Source organism: Tympanuchus pallidicinctus, unplaced genomic scaffold (assembly GCF_026119805.1).
Source record: "Tympanuchus pallidicinctus isolate F22 unplaced genomic scaffold, pur_lepc_1.0 scaffold1, whole genome shotgun sequence".
NCBI classification, from domain to species: Eukaryota; Metazoa; Chordata; class Aves; order Galliformes; family Phasianidae; genus Tympanuchus; species Tympanuchus pallidicinctus.
In genome coordinates, this window is record NW_026294618.1 from 71,965,353 (window position 1) to 71,986,077 (window position 20,725).

A 20,725-nucleotide genomic window follows, 5' to 3' on the forward strand; every position below is an offset into this window, starting at 1 on the left:
CTTTCACTAGCATTGCAAGAACCAGACAATAAAACAGCTCTTGCATATTCAGACAAAGGTAATCCAAATTCCTCATCTCTTTCTCCTTCATGGTAAGATGGAGCTCCACACTTCATTTCCTCTCGCCAACAGGTCACCATGCTCTATTTTAGAAGGAGGTAAATTAGAATAATCCTTATAATGCTTTGGCAAGAAGAGGTTGTTCAGTTTTATTTTTGTTAATTGGAATCAGCCCAACCTGCACAAGAATTCACATGAACTGCCACACAAAACCAGTTTTGCAGAGCACCACAGAGATCCAGATCTATCAATACAGCAGTAATGTTTCAATTCTTATGCAACTCCTTGTCATTATCACAACAATCAAAAACATAGAAATAGACTCAAAACCGCCCATATGGTAGCAACAACACATTGACAGGCAGAGAACAAACAGGAATGTCTTGCAGAGAGCTGAATTAGTCTGAAATAGCCAATAACCAGGCAACAGCCAGGCGTGGGGTTAGGTACTTTGTGTCTAGCTAACAAACAGCTATTTTTAATAAGCGGTAGAAAGGCTTGAAGATGTGGATATAAGAGGTTATGGGTTCCAAGGAGTCCTGCAGAGACCTAGGGCAGCAAGTATGCTTTTTAAGCACTCAGCTGGCAGAGCGTTAAGCTGTTGAGGGTATTACAAGACAGATTGACTCTGTGCTATTTATCACCATTTTATTATTAACTGTCATTGGATAGACAGTACGCAGGCTTATTTTTACATGACTGGAGGCTCTTCAGCCCACACGGTGCTTACCCTGCTTAGAATGGATGTGAGAATGTGCCAGATGGCTGGTTCATTTGTTGCAGAAGATGCAGTATGAATGAGGTGGGACCATGAAAGAAACTGTTACAAGTGTAAGGTAGGCTCGTTGCTGCTCAGGATTGGATTTGTCATCACCTCCTGGGATAGGAGAAAAATCATGAAACTAAGTATTCTACATTGTTTTATTCCTTCAGTTTCTGGGCACTTGGCTCGCAAAAGTCACTCCAGTTTGTAGTGGTGAGGAGTTGCAGGTGAAGCGCGAGCAAGTGAGAAACATTGCCTCACGTACTGAAAAAGCTAAGCGCTCTGGGAAGGCAAGGACTGCCAATTCCACCTGTCCTGCTCAGCCTCGGCTTTGCACTGTGCTGGGAGTACTTACACCCTCTTGTTCCTGCTGGGTTCTGTGGAGATACTTTGTGAAGCAGTCAATCACCAGCACCGCAGCAAAGTCCATCAGGGATTCTTCTGCCTTGAAAGCAGAATTTGTAAGTAAATGAGGCCTGGGGCTACGCAATGAATAAAGATGCCAAAACACTATTGAAGAACTTCTCATTAACTGAGCACTGCCTATACCATGCCTTGTGGGAATTCCTGCAGTGTAAGTGTGTAATAGTAGTGCATACAAATTAGAGAGGCAAGTGGAAGTTGCATAAGCAAATTTAGCTCTGACATTTCTTAAAAGAGTGTTCAACTTAGCCACTTTAGTGATCTTTTAATATATTTGTGTTTAGATACTGTTTTAATACCCATGAATGTGTTTGGTCTTGTTGCAAGCTTTTTTTTTAAGCTGGTATAGACAGAGTTGTTTACAGTCTCCTGATTTTTGTCAAATGGATATTTTATAGCTACTCTCTATAGACGTTTTCCACAATCTGAAGCAAATATGTGCAATCTGAGTAGAAAAGACCTTGAAGAGGATATTACCAAGATATTCCTTATTTTCTCAGCATTTCCTTTTGGATTTTGTTTTCATAAAAATCTTAATATCTGAAGTTTCTTCTTAATCTTCTGAGGATATGACTGTCATCACAAGAATACAACACTGTATCAACACTGCAAATATGTATTGGAAATTCATATCTGTTGTGTTCTGGTGAATACGATGAAAAATGTGTGCTGTCTTCAGGGAGATCTCTCAGACAAGAATCATGATCAGGAACTGTGGTAGTGAAAGTCTTTGCAACAAGAAAGGTAAGAACAGTTTTACAGAAAAATTCAAGTGAGCTACACTTGCCAGAGAGCAGCAGTTACACCATAAAGGTTTTTAAAGCCATGGCAAATTGAAAGACTTTTGAAAGTCACGGTGGTTCTTTCCTATAAATGCAAAGTTAACAGGAAGTCTGGGTCATCCCTTCCCTTCACTGAAAAAAAACCAAACCAAAAACCCACCACAACAGTGCATCTCTGTAGAGCACACTATACAAAGAACAAAGGGCTGTCGTAAGCAGCCTGAAGTTCAAAGGCATAACAGAGCATAGCACAGTGAGAGGACACGTAACAGACAGATTGTTATGCCATAGCTCATGTATTTTCAGTAAAATACTTTTCTGAACATAGGCAGAGGTCTGCGTTCTATTCTGTCTGAATTCTTACCCTGTGGTATAGGGAAAAGTATTTCCTAGACTATAATAACTGGAAAATAGTACTCAGAAATAAAATTAAGCAACAAACAAACATCAAAAGCAACAACTACAACAACAAATGGAAGCCAGGAACAAAGGAATAATGCAGCTCTCAGCCACATGAAAGCTCTTGCACAGTTCTGCAAAGAGGAAAGAAAGCAAAATTCATTACCAGAGGCTCACTGTACCACGACTCAGGGCAGTTTGTAATGACATCACTGATGAAAGGAGAAAAGAGGACATAGTGGCACAACTGGTTGCATTTGGTAACAAAGAAGAGTAATGTTTCAAACTGGAAAGTACAATTCCAGACAGGAATACACGGCAACTCTGACTCATACCCTCAAAGACTGTCCCAAAGGTTTAGTTATTGTTTCTTTTTTCTTATGACCTATTTAGCCAATCTGTATATTCATTTTCTCCTAACCTGACAAGTCTGGAACTGAACTGCTGAAGCCTCAGAAGTTACAGGTGATGCTTTACCAAGTGCAGACCACGTAAACTGAAGTGCTTGCTGTCCAGCACCTAATAAATTAAAGTACTCTTTGTAGGCCATTCTAGTTGAGGCTTGATACTTTTTTCCTGTCTCAGCTGGCTGTTTGTCAGTGTACCAATAGGTGGCAGTCATAGACGATCCTGCACAAATTTCTGCTTCATAAAAGAAATTTAGGAAGGAAAAAAAAAAGCCTATTTTAAGGTAAAGTTGCTCTTTTTGTGCGTTCACAAATGTAGGTGGTGAAAATCTACTTCATGCCTCATACGTACATCTTCCTATAGCAGACAGAGAAGTTCTTCCCATAACAGTACTGGTATTTTTTGATGTACTTAATTAAATCGTGTCATAACCCTGAAACAAATTAGATGCAAATATGTAGTGTGTATTTCAAATATCACTTTCCCCAAAGATTGAATACGCAGATGCCTTTAACATTTCATACAGCACTCTTGTAATTTTGCCTGCTGTTTTTCATATTTCATAGTACTATGTAAGACAGTGTAATGTCTTAAACTCATTATTATTGCTTTTCAATACAAGAAACCTCTATTTCTAAGGAACTCACCCTTCCCCCACATCTCCTTTAGTCTCTCTGAAGAAAGAAATCCAGCAACCCCAAAGATTAGCCATAACCATGGCATTTTCTAGGATAGATGGATACAGATTTTTATATAGGAAAGCTGATATTTCAGGTCTTTCCAGAGTCCATTTTTTGTTATTCCTTTCATAAAAGAAATTCAACTCAATAAACAATTACTGCATTAATCTTCCTGACCGTTCTTTCCTTCTGCTACGGTTAATGGCATTGCTGTAAATCTCTGCAATAAAATGTCATTATCTCATCATACCCTGGTATATATCCTGAACAAAGGTTCTTTGTTACCATGCCTCTCAGAACCTCCTGGTAACAGCTCCTGCATTTACCTTTGCATCACTGACAGCAAAGTTCATATTTATTTTAATTGGTAGCGCAACATAGAATAACTTAAATTTACCTCCATTTGTTCATCTACCTTCTCCATAACTTCATGGAGACAAGCTTAAAAATCCTACCTGTTATTGGTAGCCCAGCAGCCTCCTGCTAATTTAATGCACGATGAAGAAAACAAAGAAGAGGAAATTGATATACAGTAGAGTAGCTGTAACAATCAGAGAGACTGATATGATGGAAAGGTGATACAAGACATGTAACGACTGAGGGACTAACAATAGAAAGGTGCTAAAAAGGAAGGAAAAGAAGGACTGCTCACCCATCTCCAAGGCATGTAGGCCCACAGAAAAAAACTTCACAAAACTGAGAACTCCAATCAGACATCAGTCAGCCCTTAAATGAGGTCTAAGATATGTGCAGCTGAGCTCCACCCTTGCCAGTCACACAGCTGAATTGCCTTCACCTGTGCTCCCAGGGCTGACCGGTCCTTTCCCCAGGTGCTCAATCTGTGGTTCAGGCTGTAATTCAACAGTTACCATACAGTAGGAAATAATTTCAATATCAAAATGATTACATTTTAAGTTCAACATAAAACAAGGAGATTGATCTAAAGAATGCAAACCATCCAGCCCTACATATGATATTGATACACTATAGTTTGCTACTAATCTACGACTGGGAAGTCTTATTTCATCGCAGCACAAACACAAGGAAGAAAGAATATGAAGAAATCTTACTAACATTGAAATTTCTTCACTCCAACTCCTGTTCCAAGTTTCTCATTACATGAGATGACAGCTGCAACTCACACTGTTAACAGTGAACATGTGTTGTTCTCTGGGCCTGAAATACACAGTAATATGTCTACTGGCATATGAAATAAAGCTCTGAGAGATGAGTGCTACACTAGAAGGGTAAATGGCCTGGTCTTATTCTCACCGAAGGTAGTGGGAACCAAATCAGATAGTTTGATGAGAATAAAACTCGTCGCTTCTGCCTTTAAAAAACCTTTCTGCTGGACAAAGCCGTATTCTGGAGGGGTGTTTTTTATTGTTTTTTGAAAACATGTTGTACTTCATGAAGTGATGTGCACCTATTTTTAGAAAAATCTTCAAGAAATTCTAGGTATATTTTTGTAGAGTTTGAGATAAAGTGCTTGAGCATATTTGAAACTCAAATATCAATAGCAGATTAGCTAAATCAAACGCCAAAGCAGCAAAAAATACAATAACGACAAGAACATTTTATGGTTTGCAGAGTAGGAAGAAAATACATTTTTCTAAAGATTGACTTTTGGACCAAGTTGGCATTAAAAAAACCCCAACAGATGATGTCCTTTTCATTAGTGGGACAGTATTTTGATCCTAAATGATCCAAAGATGTTGAAATTATTTTGAACTTCTCATCCTCCAGGTTTCTTTTTTACCAGTTCTCCTCCCAGCAGTTCACCAGTAGTATATATTTATTCAAGGAATAAAGGTGCAGTGATAGTGGAGAAGGCTGTCCTGTTCTCCAATGAAGTGTTATGCTTACACAGTTGAACTTCTTCAGGTACATTATAGATATCAGCTATAATAAATATGCAATTTACAGTATTCAGAGTGTTTCCTTCCTTAACAGGAGAAGCATAAAGCCACCTTAAGAGAGAATTTTTATCTCAAGAACTGATGAAAGAAACCACAAACATAGGAAGCCAGCTATTAAGCTTGTGAGAGATACAGTGTGTTCACAACCACTCAAGAAAAGCTTTCTTTCTTTTCTTTTTGCAGAAAAATCTTACGTACAAACCAATCCATCACCTTTTCTGGGTGACATTGAGTTTTTGCAGATACAGCTCTTAAAATGAGTAATGTTCAAAGCTATCACAAAATGTTTCAATCTCAAGACTCCAGATGTTAATTGGAAGAGGAAAGCAAGCTATTTGCACTACTGTAATAAGCTGCAGCGATTTTGTTATGTTAGACGGGAGTGTTAATGATGAGACACAAATGCAAGTTTTTACAAAGCCTCTGAGAATTAAGCAGTATGTCCTATATTCCTCTTCCTTGCTGTTCCAGTGAAAACCATACATGTGGAAGAACAAATGAAAATGTTGTCATGGTGATCAGAGCAGATACCGAGCCACTTACTGTGTAGGAAGGATTCCCTAAAGAACCTTATTAAGCATTTTGTTGCTCCTTTTTAACAAATGTTTTCAGAAAGCTATTTTTATTTCACTGCTGAAGTAAGCCAAAGCCTGTTTCTCTACCCTCCAAAATAAAGCAGAGCATGACAAGCATCAATAAATATTGTTAAAAGTTAGGAATGGGAGCCAAGACAGAGCCTAAATAAAAAGACCTACTCGTGATGTTTGAATGTTTTTCAGAATAATCACTGTGAAACAGCTCTGTGCTAACCAGACTGTCCATGTCCTCAGTTGGCAAATGAATAAACAAATCTTTAAATGAAAGGCACCATGAAACTCTGTTGGTTACAAGGAATATGATTTTTTATGATAATGCTACCGTAATATGCTAAAATGTTATTTTTCAAGAATATTTCATGAATAAATATGTAGGTGTGGTGTTTGATCTGGTGAAGGAGCTAGCCTGCAGCGGAACCCCATCCAAACCCATCTGTGTGCACTCTGGTACATAATGCAGGTGGCTGCATCATATTACTCAAGTTATTGGCAAAGAAAGCTAAGCCTGACCAATGAAGACATGTTATGTTTCTCCTGCACAAAACAGTACAACAGACATTGACAGAAAATGCTAAAAATACACTGAGAAGCAAGAACGTGCACTTTGGGCTAAATGCAAACTTCATTCACCAAACCACCAAATTTTTAGCATCTAAACTGAATATGTAAGTACCTCACAAGACTCGGCGCCTCATCTTGCAGGTACGTAGGGCACAGAAGGAATCCAAGTTTCTGTTCCATTATGGATGGCTGTTTGAAGCACTGACTTACTGAGTAATAGAATTTTCTAACAAAATTGTTTTCTGCCTCACTTGTGGGGCTGACTTCATATGCACTCATGGAGGGAAATTTCCACTATACATGTAGAAGTAGGTACCTCAGTTGAGCTTAATTCATATTCCTCCATACCTCATTCTTTTTCTTGAGTTGCACTTTAGACAAAGCCATAAGAAAAAACCTCTCAGAACCTCAGCAAATAACTTGCTGATAACTTTTCTCACAATGCCTGAAGTCTGTGGCTTCAAAACATACAAGCATAGTGCCTGTTGATGGCATGGTGGTCTTGATGAGTATTCTGGCATAACCTTATTTTACTATTGCCCTCCATACCCATAAATGGTGAAAGCATGTAGAGAGCTGCTTAGAAAATGTAATCCACCTTCCAGTACCAATCAGGGCAGAATTTACACCCTCCCCTGAGCCCCATAGGAAGACACGATACATTACACATCTTTTCACGTTCTAAAATAATTTAAATCATCATCATTCAAAATAGGATGCAACCAGCCATGTTTCCCCAAAGTTTTATTGATGCAGTCGTAGTATATAACCATACATCTTCATTTTACCTGTAGTTACAGTACTTCCTTATTCAGATTGTTTTTGTAGTCCAGTTTATTACAGCTTTCACAAAACATATTTATAAACATCACTTATTGTATAAGACTGACCGTCCCAAACATCGTAGATCACTGGCATTTTTTCCTTAATAGTGCCTCTCGTGGAAAGGTCACACTACTCTTTTTAGATAAAAATTTGTAAAGGCAGATGAATTAAATTCACCTTCTGAAGAAAATAAGATTGTTAAAAATAGCTTCATAGTTGGTATGACTCATTTAGGTCTCAGAAAAATCTATGACTGCCAAAGATATCTACAACTCGATACTGTTCTAGATACTTTCATTAAGAACCACGGAACGTTTATGAAAACTGAAATGAAATTTATGCACTGGTCTGAAAAATAAGGATTACCTTGATTTTTTTTTTAAGATTTTTATTTTTATTTTATGTATTTATTAACAGGAAATGCACTACCTTCTAAAAACACTGTCATCCTAGGTTAAATATTGATATCTGAGGAAGATATGCTAAATCCAAAAACATGCATCACTGATACCAAATTTTAACATACAATATTTTTACTTGAAAACCGACTCAAAGGATTGTGCAAAAGAGTTTCTTCTCCCTGAAGGGATTTTCAGATGCAGGCACTGGGATAATAAGGGGATCTTCTCCAATATGAGCATCACAGTATGCCAGTAAGTCTGCTGCAGCCTTGGATACCTACCAGAAGAAAAAAGAAGAACCACTGTAACACTTAAAGGCAGTGCATAAATATTCTTCATGTAACGTGCAGAATTGGACACTGTCTTCAAACAGTAAACTGCTTTACTCTTCATCTTATCGGACTCCACAGCTCTGAATTTGCTCTTATTATACCTAGTAAGCCTCATACACACTTCACCTAACCCAGTGACAGGGCATGGTATTGACTTATATGATTAATATTCAGCTTTTCATCTCCATCAGTAGGGAGGTCAGGAGAATATACGCACTGAAATATCCATCTGCTGATTGGTTGTAAGCAAAAGGGATCCTTCATGACAAATGTCTTTGTAGACACTGCCTTCTGAGGCCTTCTGCCTCAGTTCTTATTCCCAGGCATCAAAGCAGCAAAACTGCAAAGTTTTCTACAGACTCTCTCTATCCTTTCCACATCTGGATGTGGAGAAAAAGATCTTGAGGCATGTGAGCATGGAAATGGAACTAAGAAATGAAATATTAAATGGGGAATAAAAATAATAATTTGAATAATAGTTCTCATTTAAGTTAAATGAGATAATTCAGACTATTATCTTCTGTTTAGTAAACTATTTTAAGTAATGTTTCACTCATCACATTAAATTTGATCGTCACTTAAATATTCTTCTAAAATAAAAAACTGTAACATCTCCAAATTCTAAAATCTGGCTTATCCTTACTGTAAATAAGCTATACATTCCCTATAGGAATGTAACAGTGTTTTGATATTCAAGAAGTTTTGCAAGAAAGAAAGATGAAACTATTTGAGGTTTAGCTAAAATCTTCAAACTTTTCCAACTTTGTGACTTGAGAATACTGCCGTTCAATTGTTTGGGAGATTTTTCCCCTCAAGAACTTAGGACATACATACAGACATGAATTACTTCTGTTCAGTTCACAAGATATTTACAATTATCTGCATTTCTTTGCTTTGTTGAATTACTGCATTTTCAGTATTATGATAAGGAGAATGAGACAGTTTACAAAGTCTTTCCCCTGATCACCAGGACAGATTTTCCTTTGTCAAACACTGAAGTTAGCATCTTTGCACAAATATAGCAAAGAGGAAAAACAAATCTGATTTCAGATATGTTTATGACAGGTGTGTCATCACTGTTGGCTTTAGCATCCCCACGCTCTGCTTGCTTTGGCAAAAGTCCATCTTGTGGTAAGCTTTAGATTAGCTCTACAAAGTCAATGGATATCAAATCATGATTCACACAACAATTAAATTAACTGCCAGAAGATAAGATGTGACTTTCTATCTTTAAAATATCCACTAAATATGCCTTTGCAGAATGCTGAAACCCACAGATTTTGTATGATTGGCTTCCCAGCTGAAGAAGCAGGTGTGTTCAGGTTACTTAAAATTAGTTTGCTATGAATTAGTCTGCAAGACAAAAAGCTGGGCAGAGGTAGAGCTATAATGGCCAAAAGTGTGGGAATGTTGTATTCACAATTTTAAATTTACGTGTGAATTTTTAAACAGCAGGTTTTCCAAAGAGAAGCACAATGTAGACTGATTATTAAATTCGTATTGAGCTTCAAAAAACAGCAAAGATGTTTTTCTGTGCTAATGACTTACGCTGACCTCAAGAAAATATAAATGAGCATAAGAGAAATGTTTTACTCACGAAGCCAACAACTTCTTAAGCAGATTGATATAAGATGACCAACTTTCCCATAATTGTCATGATTGTTCCACATATGGATAAGCTGCAGCAGCCCAAGTATGTTGCTTTGTTTTTTTGAAGGTATAAATCCAGGGATATAATTTGCTAATTGTTTCTCTACATATTACTGTGCTTAGTCATCATACAGCAATGAAAAGGATGGTACTGAGGAACATTATCAGATTTCTGTACGTTATCACAAACTCAGCCTCCTAGCCTGCACTAGGCTGTATATTTTCATCCTTTAAGCAAGAAAAGGTGTGAGGAGAAATCCTCCCATGAGGATTACATTGGTTATGAAACTGAATTATAGCAATTTCTTCACTGAAGAACTGAAATGGCTCATGCTTGTGCAGTGGAAAAATGACCACTTAGTATGGAGAGTTAAATTAGATGATCACACTGCAGCAGCAGTGAACACGTTGCCAACAGTGCTCACAGCCACAGGAACCAAATTCAGAGCGGTGGCCAAAAAAATAAAGCGAAATAGTTTTGCCTCCAGTACACTTCCTGCTCAGTGTGATTATTCAGACCAATGGTGGCAGAAGACCTCTGCATTACGCATTATATTAAAGCTACAGCATAGATGGATAGCTTTTTTTAGCATGTGTCAGCATGCAGAGGTAGCCTACTGGCCAACACTCTGGTTTGTTACCGCACAAAATAATGTGCTACTCACCCTATTTCTGTCATAGAGGAAGTTAAATGAAGGCAAGGCCAGTCTACCATGGCTTCCACTCGCCTTTAGGGGAATACTGCCAGGCAGTTTCTGGTCAGCTTTTAGCAAGACTTAAAGTAAAAGCATCTAATTTGAATATTCAAACAAAACTGGCACACATTTATCATTTCAGTTCACCTGTGCAATAGTTTGCTCTGCAGATGAAAAGTGATTTTTACATACTGCAGAAGTGGCTAAAAAAAATATTAGACTCCAGCTTGATTGATGAATTCTAGCAAAAAGTCAGCATTTCATTTTTTAAAAACATCTAAAGCTGTATATGTGGAGGGGATGGAATGCATCAGTATCACATCAACCTCACATTTTATAAAAGTATATTTATTTTTTTTTAATGATAAATACGTCTGGTTGTCAAATTACCAAAAGAAAAAGTCAAACAAAACAAGACGAAAACACTCAACTCTGATGCTTCTGATGTTTTGAAGAATCAGTCTTAGGAGGATTGTGGAATTTTACATTACATTTTAGAATAACAGAGGTGATAAAAACAGCCAAAGCTAGAACATAATCCTGTTAGCTGCACTAATAATTACAAGCTTCAGTGACAGGGCAAAATGCTGCAATTACTATGTCATCTGTCTTGTCATAGGTTGTGACTAATTACCACCTTTGCTTAGACACCCACTCTGCTTATCCTCTACATCTAAAACAAAGAGATTCACACACGTATATTGCCAATCCCACCACATTTATCTCCCAACACTATTCAGGATCTGCTAGGAATATTTTCTATCTTCTTAAAGAAAAAAGAAAATGTAGTAATAGCTGATACACCACGATGCTTAATGTCAGACCACTCCTCCATGCTTTTCTGCTTTTGAAGGGAAGATTAAATAGTGCTTTATACTTGGGACAGCAGTGATAAAGCACCAATATTATCTTTGCTTTCTCAACTTTACAGCGTTGGCAGATGCATTACTCTACAATTCACGAGGCCGCTGTTCATCTGATTTCATTTCATGTTTTCTATCTCTGAATCTGCACCTCCTGCTTTCTATTTACTTTGTTATAATCCCAGCCATTCCTTCTGCAGAGAAGTAAGACAGGTTTGATTTACAATCCTTCAGGGATTTTTAAGGTCTACAGAAACCCACCACAGTAATACACCTTACTGCAACCAATCCACATGCCAATAACTTCATCTTCTCTTTTATAGCTGCCCTGCTCCTTTCACACTTCCACACTGAGTTGTTTTTGTTGAACCCCAAAATGCTGCATTGCTTGCTGCTCTGAATGGTTGCAGGACTTGATTATAAACTCATAACAAAACAAAACAAAAAAAAAAACAAACCCAAAAAAACAAAAAAAACCCCACACCTGGAATACAGTAGGGAATGGGTAACTATAAATGTATTTTAACTACAAAACTTTTATTGAGCAGACCTAATTGTTGCAACTGCTGTCCACAGAAAACAAAGTGCCTCTGTTGTAGAAAAATGAGCTGGAACATTTGATTTCCCTGGTCAACAACACAGGTACTTTGAAAAGTATCTTTTTAATGTTAACAATGTGGTCTTGTCTACTATGGGAATAACTACTTGGCTAATAACTTGCAAAAGAGAGTCTAAGTTATTTTGAAGGGGCTGATCTTTTGTTAAATGCCTAGCTAGTGTAAGTAGTTGCAAGAAGCCAGGAAAAATAACATTTCTCTAATTTTGCAGCTATGATCTGAAAATTCAGATCTCCTACTGGAGCCATTTGAAGCCTCTTGGCAAAATTTGCCAAGTACACACTTAATCATTTCAAAGATGAAAAGGAAAACAGATATTGAAATAAGGAAACCAACCTCTTTTCATAATCCCTCATGTACTTATTCAAAGGCGTTCTAGAAATCAAGACATCAGCCTTTTGTGGGTCATATTTAGTTTGTATTAGTATACCATAAGCATTAGTTATATTTTAGCTATACATTATGTTATCATATATTTCGGAATACTGAAACATGTCAACGTCTCTGGTGTCTTTTTTGGTCCCAAGCTGAAAGGTAAAATAATTACACTTGCAAGCCAGATGATTGTTAGGTCCTGCTAGTGCCTGTGTTCTTTTTAATTAAACTAACTGCAAAAAGTAACCTATGTAATTCTTACATATGTAATTAAGAATGTCATTATACATCTAACAAATGAAGCTATCTGCATAACTGAGCTAATGATTTCATACTTGAAAGTTATAGTTTGATTATATAAAAGCAAGTTCTAAATAATCTACTAAGGATCAACAATTCAAATTACAAGAAACTAGCCCACATTTTTCCAGCCCTTCCCTCTTCCACTCATTAACTTTCCTCCTTGTCAGTTCTGTTGTTCACACAGCTGCAACATGACCTGAATCTGGGACTGATTCAAATGAAAATTAACCTGCAAGGTTGTGCTGAAAAGGCAGAGCCATACTGAAGGAAGCAGAAATACCCATCTCTATGAGTGTACATCTATCTGAAATGAGTTTGTCAAGTTACTATACAAAATAGAAACTATAGCTATGCAAATTCAGCTGTCTCTGACAAGACAACACTAGCAGCCAAAACTGAAATTTATTTGTGACTGATTATTTGTGTCAGTTGTACTAATATTGCTGAGCCATAAATACCGTCTTTCTAATTAGTGAGTTTATGACCTGATACTGTGTTATTCCTCAACAAGAATTTTGATTTCAGGTGATCAGGTCTTTTTGGAGGGAGGTTATAACACAAATGAATTCAAATGAAACGAACTCAAGATATGAAAAATAAGCCTATGTTTACCTTCATCCTATCCATGTATGCTTCCATTTTTAATTGCTCCACAGCTTTCCTAGCTTGAGATATATTGGTTGTACTGTTTGACGTTAGTTCCTTCATTTTGTTTCCCTGGAGGAGGCAAAGTTGAGACAGTTTAGAAGTATAGCTAGCAAATACACCAATTAGGAAGAAGACAGTTATCAGAATCTAACCAACCCCACCCCACCATACTGACCATGCCAGGCTGTGGGTTACAAATACAAATCACATAGCATTTATACCTGTTCCCTTACTCAATAGTACCTGATTGCATCACGTATTTGCACCTTCAACTGCAAGCACTGTCTGAATCCTGCAAACAATATGAGATTACACTGCCAGTGTTCCAGTGCAGAAATTGTTACCCTGGTTCAGAGTGCCAGCACAGAACAGCTGTTCACAAACTGACTTTTCAGTCATTATGCAGTTTGGCTCCACACCCTGATTACACCTACTAACATGAGAAAAAGATCAGAAAAGTGCACAGTAATAATGAATGCCACACTGACCTCACTGAACTTTGGAAACAGGGGTATTTTAAGGTAGAGAAAGGGTCAATATTTTGTCTATGGAACTAAATAAATTAGAAATGAAATAATCGAGATTGAGAAGAAACAACACAGTGGTTTCCAAATTTTTCTTGGAGATCTCCAATGAAGTAAAAAGAAGAATAAAATATTATATAGCATACTGTACTGCATATGACCTGGTAAAGCCCAGGGTAAGCAAAAAATTTGACTCTGGTTCTTATCCCTTGCTTTTTAGTGTTTCCTTTGGAGATGAACAGATTGAGACAACATCCAAAGTTGTGCTCACACAGGAATTTCATAGTTCAGAGTTACTCATTAAGAAATACATAAGCATCAAGGCTAATTATCATGTACAGGGCTGGCAAGTCTTTTTTTCCCCCATCACCTTACAGCTCTCATTCTACCACCAGCACTAAATTACTATAAAACTGTATCACACAAGCACATTCTGCTCACCACCTCATGGTTACTGATATATGCTTTTGATGCAGCTCTTTATTTCAATTTATGAGTACTACTTCTCAGAGCCACTGTAATTTCATTAAATGAACTCATTCAGAAGAGTAGTCTAATGGGCTGGTACAGAAAAAAGCTTGACCTTAAATGCACTCGGAGTTGTAAAAAGAATTGACCAAAAGCAAAGAGATTGTTTGTGTAATTGTTAGCTGGTGTTTTTTCATTGTCAGCCTGATCATTTACAAATCTGGGAAATCACTACCATTTGTCTGAACAGAAACAAGTAGGACACACAAGGGATTAATATGGGCAAGCATACACATCTGCTCTGATGAAGGGACAGGAACCCTAGTTCTGCACCTCTTCCCATCCTCAGCCTCCCACTTCTCTGTTTCACATCAAGTTTGCCATTTACTCCAAGCATTTCTAATATACTCTTACTGCTTCTCTTAGGGAGCAGCTGCAAAGTGTGCTCAAGAAAGCATTCCTGTATGTGGATGTAACTGCTGCCCATGAGGGCAAGGCAGATGGTCCATGCCTGGTTCAAGGAACCGGTACAGTAAGGAGTGATATCCATAGGGATTTCAATTAAGCATCTGATAGCTGTGCTTACCATTCTTAAGAGCTGTTAGTAGATTAATCTGAAGGAAGTGAAGTACTACTGAGAAAGCTTTGGGAATAGTGAGGCCGTGGCTGGGAAATGAGTGACAAAGGCAGTGGAAGAGGAAGACGTCTCTGTGCCAAAGACCCTGCAGCTCATAGCTATCTTTAAGTAAGTTGGTTTTTTTCTGCCCTTAGGAGTACTCAAGTAGCAGCATTTCAGAAGTCATCTTGGTCCGCAGATACTTAGGCAAAAGAATGTAATTACTGCCTGATCTACAGCCAAGCTCAAACAGCATGATCTGGTCAAAGAGACACCTAATTAAGGTAGGTCAGTATTTGAGTGGCTTTCTTGAATTGCTCCTTCCTAAGGGCATGAGAGTAAGTCAACTCATTACCATGCAGTTCTCAATGTTGTTGCTAGATCAAATAAGATGGATAACCACTCTGGAACCTTTGACTTCCAACCCATGTGCCCTAGGTAGTCTGTACAGTACTTGTATAAACTTAGGAAGAAGAAATGCTACTTTTGAAATTATATTGTGTGCCAAAATAATGTATGCCAAAACAAAGAACACTTTCTGTGCATGCATATGCTATTTAGATGGAACACGAGTTTCTCCCTGAAATGCACCCTGTCTAACTAAAACTGTGCTAGAACATGGAAATGTTACTTCTTCTCTCAGTCTTTGTCTACAATCAGCTAACTCATGCTCCTCACAGAGCACAGGATTAAATGCATGTGGAAGAAATGGCTTTGGATAAAATGCAACATACAGTACAAAAGAAACCCCAGAGCCAATCCACCAGCCAGTCTTCAAACAGAGTTCAGATATGTTCTGACTTGCAGTGGGCAAGGACAAAAGGCTTTCAGGCAGCCAGAAGAGTGAAAGTTCTGTATTAAAGCTCATCTCTGGGCTTCCTCTTTGACCTACCCTCCTTGCTTTTAAGGTTTGACCCATTTATAAAGACGAGAACAAACGCATTTATCTTTGTTTACTAAATGATACTCCCACAAATATGAGTCACCAAATGTTATCATCTTCATGGCTGGACTAATAATGACCACAGAGATGAAAAATCTAAGCTAAGTACAAAGGCAAGTCTCCATTTGCTGCTGCACGAGTTGAGAGGCAAACAAGAAATCTGATTTTCAATAATGCATTTCAGCTAAACTGAATTAAGAGACTGAAACTCCATGAACAGTACAGAGAATTCCAGATCTGCTTAGCTTTTCTGGTAAATTTAATCAACCTCTGAAAGTTATGCACTAGAATGAGAATATGTGAATTGTTACTGGTTGCATTGAATCTGAAGAGAACAGTGTTTCCAGTAATTCCACCTGGTTTTTAAGCACTTTTAAGTGAAAAGGGGATTCAGAGATGGTCAAAGTGTCACTGAAATGCTTTTAAAAATCCAAACCCCTTTTTCTCAAATGATGCCACAAGCATAGTGCATTCTGATACAGCAAATGAGGCAAAAATAAGAAGAAAATCCGCATTACTCTGGTAAACTATTTCAGGAAACAATCAGAGTGGAAGGCTTCATAAATAAACTTCAAAAAGGAAAAAAATCTGGCCACAGGTATTTCAGCCACTGTAGAAAATTTGTGTTTATCCCTAGTAAGAGTTTTGTTTACGCCCTGAGGCACATACCTGTACTGTGTTCCAAATCCTGCTCCTCTCCTGACCTTTACACAAACTTAAATATTTAACCTCTGTATTTCTGGAAGCGCTTAGCATCCATTTCAGTATCTAGTCTGTTTTTCCATATAGCCAGTTTGCGTTTTAGAATTTATAAGGCAGGTTACTCCTATTTCACACTTCACAAGCTAAATATACCTCTGGCTTCCCTCATGCACAAATAGAGCACTAGCATATCAGCTACAACACTATCACACATTAAGTGACGTCGACTGTGAGAGTAATTCCCATTCTCAAATCAAACTATGATGTCTTAGCAGATGAAGCTTTGGCTGCGAATCCTCAGATTCTATGTTATCCTCTAATAACTTTACACTCAATATTCTTTAATGAAACAACTTTGTTGCTCAGAAATTAAGCTCTGGAGAGAAAAGAAATTGTAATAGACTATCTGTTACATATCCCTTCTGTGAACTCGCATTCCCTGGGTCAGATGAGAACTCCTCCAGCTGTGCTCCCATGGGATCTCTGTCTCAGTGTTCAGCTCCAGCCCACGGCCTGACAGACAGCCCTGAGCACTCTCTGCAGCACTCCCTGCAGACACTCAGGTGTTCTCCAGGCCTACATGCTCCCGGGATGGCTCACTAATATTTGTATCCTACATGGTGGCAGGATGCCCACAAGGAAGAACTTCTCCCCACCTTTTCAGTTACTTACAATCCTCAAACCAGAAAGTGCTCAGCTGTGCTCACTGTGTTCATTTCTGCTTGTTTTTCCAGCAGTCTCCTATTAAGTTAGATCGATACAAAGGTACACAGGCTCTGACAGTCACCGTAGTTACAGTAACTATGTTAGTGAACGGACTACGTGCAGTCTGCATGTTACTGGCGTGTGCCAGTAGTCCTACATCATACAGGATCTCATCTATCCTGAATACGGTTACGTAATGTGCTGAGTTCATCCATCCATTCTTGATGGCTCTTTAAGGGGAATGCTGACCACGTTAAAAAGAACAGGGTCAGCAGCTACATGGCCTTTTCCAGCCGAGCAGTTACTGTGGGCTGAAACCATGCTGGTCAGCCATATCCTCAGGCTGCACAGTGGCATTTTCCCATCCTGCTCAGCTGAGGGCTTTTTTCTTGTTAGATTTTTTGACCCCACGTAATCTTCATTCTCTCTTTTTTTTATTATTATTATTATTTTTTTTTCCTGGATGCAGTCCACTGATTGCCAAAGATTTTCCTCTCCTGGGCTCATAAAATGTTTGTGAAGAACAACTTTTCTGCATTGTTTATAGAGTAGATTAGACTGTACCCGATAGCACTTCAAAGGCCAAGTTGTCTCCTGATAACCCAGGAAGTTACATCAATATTTGCAGGTAAAGGTTGACCTCGTGTAGGTAAGAGGTGCAATGTACATTTACCAAAGCCTCTAAACACTTATTAAAGAGAATGCAGAAAAAGAATGCAGAAAGAATCTGAAATACTGCATAACACAGAAGCAACACCCAGTTTCAAGCTCTACAGTACAGTTTTCTACAGTGGGATGAAAGGCTGCACAGCAAGCTTATCTTCTTACACCTCCAAGTACAGCTAAAGTAAAGCTAAAGGTGTATACAGCAGAACTAAATCTAACGAACCCCAACTCAAACTGTTGCATTCTTTTTTCTTTCAGCAATCAAAAATGGTGGACTCAAAATTACTGAATGTTATGGCCCTCTCCAGATCTTCTAGGACTTCCACCTCGGCAGAACGTAATCTTCCCCATGCAAAGGTAATCCAGGCACAGACATACCTGGGAACAGCCTCTGAGTCAGACATGATGGCAAACCAAACTCAAAATGGCGGAAAGAGCCCATATGTGTTTACCCACATGCAAACGCACCGGGTTTACAAACAGAACATTCACAGCCTCACAGCTGTTCCGTGCCAAGCTGACAGATACTGAAGAGGTTGAGGGGAAGTCCACCCCCTCCAAAGACACCTGGTAGCACCAACAGAAATGGTTACCGGGAAGGCTGCTCTTAGCAAGAAAGAGACAACATAACTCTTGTTCTGTGCGTGCGGTGACTTCACCAGTAACTGCAGACCTGCTCAACTTCAGCGGCTCTGTTTCCATCTAACACGGCGCTGCACGACACTCAGCTGCCGAGCTCCGACATCGGCACGCTGTGTTCTGTACGCGAGCACCAACCCGCTTCTCAGCGCTCCAGCAGCCAAGGCAGCAGCCAACCTCGCATGGACACCCCTCTGATGCTGTCCATGCACCACCAGCGGGGAAGCAGAAGGTTTGCAGCACAGAGTCCACCCCCACTCCCCCCTCCGCTATTTCGCTTCCTTGACGAAGTTTAAGGTACTCGCGAACTTCTAAAGAAATACACAGGTAAAAGCGACCGTTCCAACTAGAAGTAAGGCGCACAGACGGCGCAGCACCCGCCCCTGCCGGACGGCGGCGTCCCCGCCCGTTACCCGCATCCCTGTGCGGCAGCACCGCACGCGGCGGCCGGGCAGCAGCGCCGCGCACCCGTCCCGCGCTCAGCCCAGCCAGCGGGAAGGTGCAGAAGCCGCTTCCCTGCGCCCGGCCCCGCCCCGGGACGGCAGGCTCGGCCCGGTTCTTGCTCTCGGCCGCCGCAGACCGCCCGAACCTCCCGCGGCGCGCGGCTCCAGGCACACGCCGCGCGAGGCTCCCGCGCCCGAGGAGCGCGGCGCTCACCGGCGGCCGCTCTGCCCGCGCGCCCGTCAGCCGCCGCGGAGCCGTTAGGCCCTGAGGAGCGGCGCGCGCCGCCGGTACCCACCCTGAGCGCGGCGAGGCGGGAGCCGTCCGCGGCCGCCAGTGGCAGGGGCCGCGCGGGCGCTCCCCGGGCACCGCTCTGCAGCCGCCCTGCCCTCGCCTCCTCCCCCGCAGGCGGCGGCACCCGCCCGCGGCACCCCGCAGTCGGTCAGCCGCTGGGACGCTTCCAGCGAATGGCGCGGAGCGAGCGTCTGCGCGTTTCTGGAGCGCGGAGCTGGCAGAGCGGCTCTGGCACAGGAGCTCGCGCCGGCCCTGCGACGGGAGGGTGAAGAGAAAGAAGATTCCGCTGTGGAAAAAACCCGCGCTGGGACCTCCGCGAGTTGTGCTGTCACGGCTAATGGGGCACGGCGAAATGAGTCAGCGCCGTAGTGGGAAAAGTGTACACAAATCAAATGGGAGAATCAGCCGTAAGGCTCAGTGGCGGTTAACGCCGTTAACTAAAAATCGGCCCTAAAAACACGCGTGCTGATGGGAGATCCGCTATAGCAAGCTCCCGTTGAGGGACAGGCACGTGTGTCACCCCTCTGCCACCACTGCCTCTCCTTCTCCCCCTCATCAGACACGAATGTTTCCAAGGCACTTCTGTTTTCCATACAGTGCAGGGCAAAGTTCTGCTTTTAGAAGTGCTTCGAAGCAGAGACGTCCCCTCGCAAAGACTGAGCCCGTGGCTTTTAGGATGGTTATTCAGGAAAAGGAAACGCGGCAGGAGAAAGGCAAGCAGGGCAAAATGCCTTTCTGGACGTATGTATGTACAAACATGGCCCTACCTTCACCGGGGTCCCAGAAAATTGGGTAGCTTATGGAAGAGTTGCTCCTTTCAGACGCAATAGCATCACCATCAGCCTACCGAAGGTTCTGTTTACCGTATCAGTGATTTACATGCTCTGAAACAAAGCAATTACTAGGCGGTTCAGATAATCAGAGTCGTCACTAACGCGTGCAATATGTTCACTGCAGGCGTTATTCAGGTGTGTTAAAAACAGGATTTTAGAATTTCATGGGGAAAAGTGAGCAAGCTTAGTTTCGCCTGGCTCTCTGCTAGGTAGCCCAGCAAAGTGCAAGAGTGCAGTCAGACCAAGCAGCCACACTTCTTGATCCTCTTTCAGTAGCGACCCACCTGAGTTGTGAAATACACAGCACAGCCCGTTGTGGAACGCAGGTGTAAAGCCAGTGGCTTTCTGATCCCACCCAGAGCAAGCACCCGGTAAGTAACTGCCACATCTCATTAGCACAGAGGGCATTTGTCAGCAGTTTCATCTCACTACAGCGTCAAAGAAGATGCTCTCAGTACATCTAGAAGCTCAAAAACACATAGTGGATTTTACAAGATTTTTTTTTTAAGGCAAGCAACAGCTTTAAAATAGTCTTGTGTAATTGTGGTAGAGTAACGGGATGTTGCAACTTGTTTTCATATGTGAGAAAAAGAA

General features: G+C 40.5%; 1 protein-coding gene across 7 annotated transcripts; it reads right to left on the minus strand.

Moving 5' to 3' along the window:
- Positions 1–7,318: 7,318 nt before the first annotated feature.
- GNG4 (G protein subunit gamma 4) lies at positions 7,319–20,149 on the minus strand. 7 transcript variants are annotated; one of them, XM_052671964.1, is made up of 3 exons: positions 20,066–20,149; positions 13,265–13,369; positions 7,319–8,094 (listed from the first exon to the last, which is right to left on the minus strand). In XM_052671964.1, the coding sequence occupies exons 2-3, from the start codon at positions 13,358–13,360 to the stop codon at positions 7,966–7,968; spliced, it is 225 nt and encodes a 74-aa protein (XP_052527924.1). In that variant the 5' UTR covers positions 13,361–13,369; positions 20,066–20,149; the 3' UTR covers positions 7,319–7,965. The 7 variants fall into 7 exon arrangements, with proteins under 7 accessions (XP_052527924.1, XP_052527915.1, XP_052527920.1 ...); XM_052671955.1 differs by lacking the exon at positions 20,066–20,149 and adding an exon at positions 19,393–19,493; XM_052671960.1 differs by lacking the exon at positions 20,066–20,149 and adding an exon at positions 19,303–19,399.
- Positions 20,150–20,725: the final 576 nt, after the last annotated feature.

Excerpts from the sequence above, each read along its gene's own strand:
- GNG4 (XM_052671928.1), bottom strand. Across the intron at positions 8,095-13,264 it reads CATACATGGATAGGATGAAG|GTATCCAAGGCTGCAGCAGA; the intron begins GTAAACATAGGC and ends TTCTTCTGGTAG.